Source organism: Cannabis sativa, chromosome 9 (assembly GCF_029168945.1).
Source record: "Cannabis sativa cultivar Pink pepper isolate KNU-18-1 chromosome 9, ASM2916894v1, whole genome shotgun sequence".
NCBI classification, from domain to species: domain Eukaryota; kingdom Viridiplantae; phylum Streptophyta; class Magnoliopsida; order Rosales; family Cannabaceae; genus Cannabis; species Cannabis sativa.
Window position 1 is genome coordinate 22376811 of NC_083609.1, and position 10576 is coordinate 22387386.

At 36.1% G+C, this 10576-nt stretch overlaps 1 protein-coding gene across 4 annotated transcripts; it reads left to right on the forward strand.

The window, feature by feature from the left end:
* Nucleotides 1-1087: 1087 nt before the first annotated feature.
* On the forward strand, nucleotides 1088-10324 carry LOC115722229 (helicase-like transcription factor CHR28). Of its 4 annotated transcripts, none has more exons than XM_030651384.2 (13): nucleotides 1088-1409; nucleotides 2359-2447; nucleotides 2580-2726; nucleotides 2818-3057; nucleotides 3202-3440; nucleotides 4593-4664; nucleotides 4747-4824; nucleotides 4925-5813; nucleotides 6400-6530; nucleotides 7399-7617; nucleotides 7941-8534; nucleotides 9150-9359; nucleotides 9812-10324. In XM_030651384.2, the coding sequence occupies exons 2-13, from the start codon at nucleotides 2387-2389 to the stop codon at nucleotides 9914-9916; spliced, it is 2985 nt and encodes a 994-aa protein (XP_030507244.2). In that variant the 5' UTR covers nucleotides 1088-1409; nucleotides 2359-2386; the 3' UTR covers nucleotides 9917-10324. The 4 variants fall into 4 exon arrangements, with proteins under 4 accessions (XP_030507244.2, XP_030507245.2, XP_030507242.2 ...); XM_030651385.2 differs by having other exon boundaries at nucleotides 2818-3039; XM_030651382.2 differs by having other exon boundaries at nucleotides 2818-3440.
* Nucleotides 10325-10576: the final 252 nt, after the last annotated feature.

Here is a 10576-nt window from a genome sequence, read left to right on the forward strand (position 1 = left end):
AAAAATGTTTTTTTTGAGATACCCTTTCTAAAAATATTAGTTATTGTATAAATTTACAAAAATTAGTGCAATTTGAACCGCTAATCAAATTGCATTGAGCAATTTAGCAAAAATACAAACTACAACCATATTGTAAGGGAAATTTGATATTATATGCTTAAAATTAATTTATCCACTAAAAATATGCTAGCATATTTTGCATCATACAAAATATACTCACACTATTTTTCTATCCAATTTTACCCTTAAACAAATAAAAATCAAACATCCATGTCTCTCTCTCTTTCTCCGACGTTAACCCCGACCTAGAACCCCTATCGTCGAACACACAGACCCAGAACTTCAGTCGTAAGGCCTCGCTGTCATCTTCTCTCACGGCCTCTCTCGTTTTCTGCATTTTTTTCTTCTGGTTTACCAGTTTTTTGCGATATTTTGCGATATTTAGCGATATTTAGCGATGTATTTGCAATGATAGAACAAATCTGAGGTCAGGGATGAAGTTTAGTGATGATTTGCGATATTTAGCGATATTTCGCGATGTTTAGCGATGATATTCGCGATGTGTTTCGCGATATAGTGAATTGGAGATATTTTTACGATTTTGCGATGTTTCGCGACATGTTCGCGACATCTAGCGATGTTTCGCGACATCGTCAAAAATCAGAAAAAGAAATGTAGAAAACAAGCGCTGTTGTGAATTAAAGACATTTAGAGATGTTTCATGATTTCGCGATGTTTCGCGACATTTAGCGATGTTTCGCGACATCGTCAAAAACCAGAAAAAAAAAATGCAGAAAACAAGCGAATGGGTTTCGCCGGAAGTGGTGCGGTGGTCGTGGGTTGTCGGGTGCTTCTCGTGGATGGTCCGGTGGGGTTTTGTTGGGAATGGGTTTGGAGAGTTAGAGAAAGAGAGAGAAAAACGAGAGAGTTAGAGGGAGAGTGGGGTTTGAAATGAGGAGGGTATTGTTGGGATTAAAGATGTTTGGAGGGTATTATTTTTACATTTTTTTAAGAAGCATATAAAAATAATTTATGCTTTTTTTAAGTATATAATATCAAATTTCCCTATTGTAATGTGTTTCAAACTATAATTTTATGAACACACTTAGATTGGAATTCGAAACAAGTGGGGATCTAAATTTGTAACCTATTGGGGTTTTATTATATCTGCGAAAACCAAACCAAAAGTAAATATATATTATATAACCGCTCATTCCCACCGTACACATTTTGATTTTGATTTTGATTTTGATTTTGAGTTTTGTGTTTAATAATGTTTTCCTTGCTCTAAACGCTACCGTTGCTTTTCCCCCCCCTCTCTCTCTGTCTCTCTCTCACTTCTTAGTTTTGGTTCACTGTAAACCCTACCCCACAGTGTTCACAACTGCAACCCCGATCGATTGTTTCAGGTTAGGGTTCCAACACTCTCTTATGCATTATCGATTTTGTTTTATTATTTTTTATTTTGGTGTTCATGTGTGAGAATTTGATGTTATTCGTAGTCGACCAAAAATGGCTGTTTTTTTTTTTGCTGCCGTTGCATGCTTAATTGATTGGGTTTCTGGGTTTGTTTTACTTTTTCTGCTATTGCTATAGATTTTGTGTTGACTTTTTGAATGGGTTGCATTGCTCTTCGCGATTTTTCGGTCAGTGTTGTTTATGTGTTTGATCACGACTCGGTTTACCTTACATGAAAATTTCAAATAGGGCATCTTGGTAACGATGATTGCTTTGAGGACTCTTCAGAATTTCGGTCTGGTTTTTGAATTTTATGGTTTTGGGTGTTGAAGGTTGGTTCTTTTTTCCTCCAGGGGAATGAGGGTTATAAAATTCACTATGTAACTTTTTTTTTTTTTCTAATGTACCTTATTTTTGCTATAATTTTACTTAATCTTTGAATGGCTTTGATCGTGTATGTCGAGTTTTCTTTTTTCTCTCTTCCTGTTAGTATTGACTCAATTAAAATATTACGGACTTAAATTACTCATCACTTCATATTTTAGCTCCTCCATTGATAGACCTACTTCAATCTGTTTGTTTTGTTTACGATGATAAGTTCATTTGTTGGAATGCCAACTGAACGTGAAACTTGATTGATAGGTCTGTTACAAATGCCCTTGCGAGTTTCATTGTGAACGGCTTAATAAAAAAAAGTAAATAAATAAAAGATGGGGCAGGTTTGTGATTTTGAAGGGTGTTGTAAATCCCTGCTGAGATTGACACATTCCGGGTCTCCCAATTTTTCGGCATTTTGATTTCATCCAATATTTGCTTTCACATTGCGCTGTGCCTAGGAAGAGAGATTGTCTCCCTTTTTTAGTTGTATAATTTTATCCTGAATTCTGGTCTTCCTTGCAGAATTCATGTGTTCCACAAAACTAGGGATATGTATTTACAGCTTATTGCTGAAACATTGCTAAAAGCTAGTGAATGCTATCAGGCTGCTGGTGACTTGTTTTTAAATACATTGTTGCTTGCTGTTTTTGCTGTTTTTCTTGTTGCTATTATAAGTCGAATGCAAATCACTTTAGGTTTGTAACCTTTATAGTATTGTACATATATATTTTAATTGGTTGAAGGTTGGGAAAATCGACTTGCAATGACGGATATTGTGGACATAAGTTCATCTGATAGTGATGTAGAAATAGATGATAGTAGAGGTACTTCCGCTGTGAGACGTCTTCCTAATTCGCTATCAGCACCAGGCAGAAACTCAAATTTTAGAGGTCAGATTGATTATCGATTCTACAGGATTTGGCTATTTAAGGTTTAAATTTTCACCTGTTAATTACAAAGCAATTTTTTTTATACTTGCAGGTCTTGTTGGGCAGTCTAGAAATGTTGCTTCTCCTAAGTATGGGGCATCTTCTTCTAATGGGAGCTCACACAGTGTTAATGGCCATACCCGGGTGCAGCAGCAGATTCATCCTCATTTCAGTGATGATGCAGGTCCCTCAAATCAATTCATTGGACGACCACATGATTCGAAGTTTCATATTGATGTTAATTCTTATCAGCAGCGTCCGGCCAATACTCCACGTAAGGCTAATTTTTCTGGTAATGCCCATGAGAATAGCTCTTCCCAACAGGCTTTAAAGAGGATACTTCCATCTTCTCTTCTGTCTTCTACTATAAGTACTGAGTCAAATAGAAGCAGCAATCAGATTCGAGATACTTATGCAAGTTCTCGCTATTCAACAGGGCCAAGTTCAACCATAAGCAAGGGCCACATGAGAGATCACTCCAGCATGGGCAACGATAATGATGTTTTCATGCATGAAAACAATGGGGGTAGGACTCTGCCTTCTTCTATGATGCATTTAAAGTCCACTGCTCCTACACAGTTTGCCACTTCAAGTGAGTCCGTTTACCGGTCCATGACTGGGGAAGAAAGGGTTGCTGAAAGTGATGAGAGGCTGATATATCAAGCTGCATTGGAGGTATTCATTACCTATTTTAACATTGCAGTTGTACACAGGTTTTAGAGCCATAAAAATTCCATAGTACATATGTCTCGGGATAAAGATGTACATAATGGTGCAAGTTTGTATCATGATGGTTTTTCAATTTGGTGATGCTAACTTTAGGAGTGTATCAACCACTAATGTGCCATAACCCTATTGGTGGTTGCAGAAGCAATAAACTTCTATGCTAGTATTACCCTTTTTCGTTTATGCTAGTATTACTTTGGGGTTTTACAATTGCAACATGTTCGATTATGTGTCTTATCATCATTTTATTTGTTTTATGTGTTGCATTGATTTATTTTTTCATAGCAGCCGAGAGTAGAGAAGATCACATGCAAAATTAAGAAAGACAAGAATTGTAGGTTGAAGTAGGGTATGAAAAGGAAATTAATTTAGTACCAGTTTTTTATTTTTTATTTTTTTAAAAAAATGTTAAGCCTTATTTGCTTGGGGAATATAGTTGGTTTTAATTTAGAAAGGCAGTAAGGGTCATTAGCTGTACTTTGGCCGATCTAGTTGAAGTAGGGTATGAAAAGGAAATTAATGTAGTACCAGTTTTTTTTTTTTTGAAAAAAAAATTGTTAAGCCTTATTTGCTTGGGGGATATAGTTGGTTTTAATTTAGAAAGGCAGTAAGGGTCATTACCTGTCCTTTGGCTGATCTAGTTGGAGTATGTCTTTTTCTTTTTTCTCCTTTTTATGATAATGTGCATGGTGTAGCTCGTTTATGGGAAGTAGTTGTAAGATTCTCAGCATAACTTTAGGTTTCTACCTCTAAGGAGTATTTTACTTCTCTTAGATTGGGTCTCACCTCTGTAGTAAAGTTCTTGCCTTTGTATTGGGCTTCCAAACATTTGGTTTATTGTTGGAAAGATGTATTGTATTGATTCTCTATAATCTATGTGCTTTTGTTTTCTTCTAAATCTACGTTTTCTTTTCCTTTGCATTTCCCTGTCCTTCTTAATTTGTTATTCACTAACAAATTTTATATTGGAAAAAAGGTTTGTTATTGGGGATACAGTACTTCCTGTTCTTTGTGCTGCTGTAGCAGAGTAGTATTGTTCTTACCAATTTCATTTTCGGGTTTCTACTCATTTTTAGTGCTAAAAATGCCTGGTTTCTGCAGGATCTCAACCAACCAAAAGTGGAAGCTAATTTACCTGAAGGTCTTTTGTCAGTATCTCTTCTTAGACATCAGGTATATTAAGTCAGTTGCTATTTTTATATTCTATTGTTTTTATGAATTACATGGTCTTGATCTTGTATTTTTAACTCAACAGAAAATTGCATTGGCATGGATGCTTCAGAAGGAAACTAGAAGTCTACATTGTCTGGGTGGAATTTTAGCTGATGATCAGGTTACTTGCTTGGAGTCTAGTTGACCCTTCTCTTACATGTAGCTTAGTGCTTGGCTTGTCTTATATTAGCTTACTTAGACTCGTGTTGCATATCTTTCAGGGACTTGGCAAGACTATATCAATGATTGCTCTCATACAGATGCAAAGGTTCTTGCAGAAAAAATCCAAATCAGAGGAGTCATGCAGTCAAAAAACTGTAGCTTTGGACATTGATGATGATGATGATGGTAAGGTTGGCCCAGAGGAAGTCAAGAAAACTGAACAATCAGATGATGTTAAGTTAGCTCCAGAAGTTAGTACCTCTTCAAGGGTTTTCAATAAGCGGAGGCCAGATGCTGGTACATTGGTTGTGTGTCCAGCTAGTGTTCTTCGACAGTGGGCCAGGGAGCTTGAGGAGAAGGTTGCAAGTGAAGCGGTGTTAAATGTCCTAGTCTATCATGGAGGTAACAGGACAAAGGATCCTGTTTGCTTGGCCAGCTATGATGTGGTTGTCACAACATATGCCATTGTAACTAATGAAGTCCCAAAACAACCTCTGGTTGATGAGGATGATGATGAAAAAAATGGATTATCTTCCGAGTTTTCCACAAATAAGAGGAAGAAGAAGACTTCAAATGTTGGCAAGAAGGGTAGGAAAGGTAGAAAAGGAATTGATAGCTCTACTGTTGATTATGATTGTGGTCCCCTTGCAAGAGTTGGTTGGCTGAGGGTGATATTGGATGAAGCTCAGACAATCAAGAATCACAGGACTCAAGTGGCTAGAGCTTGCTGCAGTCTTCGAGCTAAAAGAAGGTGGTGCTTATCTGGTACACCAATACAAAATACAATTGATGATTTGTATAGCTACTTCAGGTTTCTAAGATATGACCCCTATGCGATGTATAAATCATTTTGCAACACAATAAAGGTTCCAATATCTAGAAATGCAGTTCAAGGATACAAGAAGCTACAAGCAGTTCTAAGAGCTATAATGTTACGTCGAACAAAAGGTGAATATGTCCTCTCTCTCTCTTTCTTTCTAACATAACACTTCTTTGATCTATGCTGAAATTCAGAGTCTACATGGTGTGTTTTAAACACTTTTTCTTTTGTGGACCTACTTGTTTATACCCATTTATTATTCATGTTTCATGTGTGTTCTCTCCATGTTATTGCAAAACATGCAGCGACTTTTTATGAAAACCTTGGGAGCTGGTTCCTATATAGATATCTTTGATTTTAGTATAATAGCTAGTAATTGCCTTATGCGTGATTTGGGATCAACCTTCTGCGATCTCCAATCTGCAATTCATTTCCTAAGTTCATAAAAGTGTGTGGTCAAAATTAATTCACTTCTCTCTACTTTCATTGAGTACTTGTAGTTTGTTCATAAGAGTGTTGCATGAAATTAGTCCTGCCCTGCCATCTAACAGTTAGTGTCATTATTAGAAAATCACAATAAACACTCAAAATAACACAGCCTACAAACTTCATAATATACGGGCTTATATACTGGAACCCTATATTCTGGAGGCTAACTTGATTATGTGTTATTTATGCCCTTTTGTGCTAATCATCTTCTACTACTGTCTCTAGGAACATGTATCGATGGGGAGCCCATAATCAACTTACCACCAAAGAATGTTTGCTTGTCTAAGGTGGACTTCTCATCAGAGGAGCGGGCTTTTTATACTCAACTAGAAGCTGATTCACGTTCACAATTTAAGGTCTATGTATTTAATTTATTGTTTCTTCTTGAGAAATTGAAAATGCTTACTTTTAGGTACACAGTAAAAGTCACTGGCTGTAGGTACACAGTAAAAGTCACTAGCTGTAAGTACTTCTAATATGTTTGGCACATAAATTAGTTACAACTCTATTTTATTATACACTACGGTGTATAATGCTGTTACAGGAGACCTGCCACAAATTTTCAGAAAATTTGAAATAATTTAGGATGGCGAAATCGGGATTCAAAAAGCTTGTTGCATGCTTGCTTGTTTCAATATTTATATTTTTGTGCAGGAGACTATTTGAATTCTTATTTCGGCCTCCTAAATTGCCAAGAAGTTTTGGAAAATTTGTAATAAATCTCCGAAAACTACATGATAAACTATTATAGTTTCAACTTATTCATGTACTGAAAATACTGAAAGTACCCAAAGTGGTACTTGTATATAAATATAGCATTACTACACATACTTATTCATGTACTAAAAATACTAAAAGTACTTAAAAGTGGTACATATATATTATATATAAATATAGCATTACTACACTTTTGGCGTTGCATTGGAATTCTTAGTTTATGCTGAGGCTACTCATATTTTATGCCTGTGAATAGAAAAGCAATTCTAATTTCAGAATATTCAACATAGAAGTTATGACTGTAGTAACTAAAGCACGATAGTATTGCATAACATACATGTATAGTGGTTGATAAAATGTGCAAAATTAATAATATCAACTGAATTAAGAGCACAGTGGAGTTATATTCTGTCTGCTCTCATGATCATGAATCTTAGTGGTTGCTCATCTGAAATTTTGTGCGGATGAAATTCATATGCGCTGATATTATCATTTCATGCATGGCAGGCATATGCTGCTGCTGGCACAGTGAATCAGAATTATGCAAATATTCTTTTGATGCTTTTGCGTCTCCGGCAGGCTTGTGATCACCCGATTCTTGTTAAGGAATATAATTCTGATTGCGTTGGAAAAGATTCTGTAGATATGGCTAGAAGACTCCCCAGAGATTTGCTTATCAATCTATTGAATCTCTTAGAATCTTTGGCTCTCTGTAGTAAGTGTGATGTGAGTTTTCAAGAGCATATCACTCTCTGTTTAACTATTATTTATTTATTTTTAAGAAACAACTTTTATTGCAATAAAAAATGATAAGAGTACAACAAATCAGGCTAAAGAAAAAAAGTATCTACAACCAAAAAGAAAGGCAAATAAACTGAAGGATTTAGGAAGAAAAGAAAAGGATTAATGGCCACTTCTATTTTTTTTCCTTTTTTGATTAGAGTGACTCCTGTATGGACCTTTTGTTGTTAGGCTGGTTTTTTTTTTTCCTGTTGCCATCGCTGGCTTATCTGATTACTTAATATTTTGGTACTTAATGCTATTGACAGGATACACCTGAAAACCCTGTTGTTACTATGTGTGGCCATGTTTTCTGCTATCAGTGTATATCAGAGTATCTGACCGGGGATGACAATACATGTCCTGCTACTGAGTGCAAAGAACAAGTTGGCTCTGATGTCGTTTTTTCCAAGGCTACTCTGCGAAGTTGCATCTCTGATGATCTTGATGGTAGTCCTGTGAATTATTCATTTGTTGATAAAACAGTAGTCATGCAGAGTGACTACAATTCATCTAAAATCAAAGCTGTGATTGAAATTTTGCAATCACATTCAAAGCCAAACAACTTGGATGGAGAACCATGTGGCTCTGTCTCTGTTGGGTGCAATGGAAGCTCTTCTTTAGCTAATGAATTTGCAAATAGTAGCCATTCACATGTTGATGTGTTAAAGCATACAACAACATATTCGAACAAGCCAATTGAAGGACCCATTAAAACAATTATTTTTTCCCAGTGGACTAGCATGCTGGACTTAGTTGAGGACTCACTAAAACAAGCTCGTATACGATACAGAAGGCTTGATGGGACAATGAGTCTAGTCTCAAGAGACAAGGGTGTCAAAGATTTTAATTCAAATCCAGAGGTTTGATCTCTACCAAGATATTCTTTAAGTATCCCTATTTGCTTGCTTATTTGCTATACATGTTTTGCCACCCTGTTGAATATTCTTTCTTGTACTTGTTGATATGGGCTCTACTAAAATTTTATATATTACTCATAACATTATTTGTTTAAATACAAGTTACTTCTGTTTCACTCAGCTGGGGGAATCTTTACATGGTTTCTTGAGCTTGCTAGTTGACAACATTGTGCAAAAATAACTTTTTTATTAACTTACTCTAATCTTCTAAGAGCATCTCCAACCATGCTAGCTATTTACTGTCCTTTGTCTAAATTGCTAACTGTATATCATATTTTCATCAACAATGTCAATCACTACCTAAATGTAGAGAGCAAAACAATTTGAGATAAAGGAGAGTAATTTTCTTTTGAAAAGAAAACCTATATTTATTACTTCTCCAATCATGTTTACTAAGTACTAGTGTAACTAAATTAAAGAAGACGCTTGGAGTAACTTCTTAGAAGTTGTTGTGTAAAATAATTTTTAGCTATTTTAGCTCAAATTTAGAATAATTTTGGAGAGCCCTATTGGAGATGCTCTTAATACTAAGATCATATTTGCTAAATTGTATTGCAGGTTACTGTTATGCTGATGTCACTGAAGGCAGGAAATCTTGGTCTAAATATGGTTGCTGCATGTCATGTTATCCTTTTGGATCTTTGGTGGAATCCCACTACAGAAGACCAAGCTGTTGATAGGGCACATAGAATTGGCCAGACTCGTCCTGTTACTGTAACGCGGCTCACTATAAAAAATACAGTGGAAGACAGGATATTAGCTCTGCAGGTACCAGTCATTGTTGTGCTTTTTTATTTTTTGCGGTAGATTTGTTATTGTTGGTAGTAGTAATGAGAAGTATATAGAACTAGTTTTATCATTGCATATACTTAGATTTTGTGCTAGTCAGCATATGTGCGGGAAATAGTGTTTTGGTAAGTTGTGTAAGGTGTTTGGTGGAGTGTCACAGAGGAGTGAGATGTTTATGTTTAAAACTGTGGTTGTACCTGTACCTAGTACAATATTCATAGCAGTACAAGCATTTCATTGCATAGATGCTTGCAAGTGGGTCTTATCAAGAAGTCTTAAATTCCACTTCCCTTCTATATCTTGTGATCCTGTGGTAAGGCCATGGCCGCACAAAAACTTGATATGAGAATGTTTTAGAGCAGTGAGGAAATGGAATGCACGTATATGAATTGTTCATATATATGCCAACTGATATTTTACTCTGTTTGCAGGAAGAAAAGAGAAAAATGGTTGCTTCTGCTTTTGGTGAAGATCACAGTGGAGGCTCTGGAGCTCGCTTGACTGTAGAAGATCTTAAATATCTATTTATGGTTTAAAATATTGTCTCTGGTGCCACCTATCGTTTTGGATATAGCCTTAGGTATTTATGGATGCTAATTTGCTTAGAAACCCACAACCCTCTTAGAGTCTAAATATGAATCTAGATCCTGGTAAGTGAACGAGACAAGAAATATTTATATATATTCATGGCGTCGTCGACGGTGCCTGATGGAACAGCTAGTCAAACAGGATGGATTGGTGGTGTAGGCACATGCAAATGGTATTTTGCATGAGTTATAGTTTTTGTTTTTTGAGGCCTATGAAGGCAATTTTTGTCCCCATCGAGTCCTGTTAGATAGCCAAGTCAAGCCAAGTGCACCTGTATATATTCAGATTAAGTGACTTTAAATTGTATACCAACCGTTCTTTTTATTTTCCAATGTTATTATTACCCTCTCTACAAATATCTTTGATTCCCATAATCTATTAGTGTCACTAGTTGGACAAAATGTTATGGACCATGTGTGGATTCCCAGGTTGCTTTGCCTTTTCTCAGCAGAGATACAGATATTAGTTGCTGGGACATATGATGAAATCAGAACTGGATTGGACTGGAGTGCCCGTGATTTTTATTGCATTATGAGTTCACATGAAAGTCGGTCACTTCTTTACAAAAAAGTGCAACTTTGCTTGCCACAGACCTGACTATTGTGGGT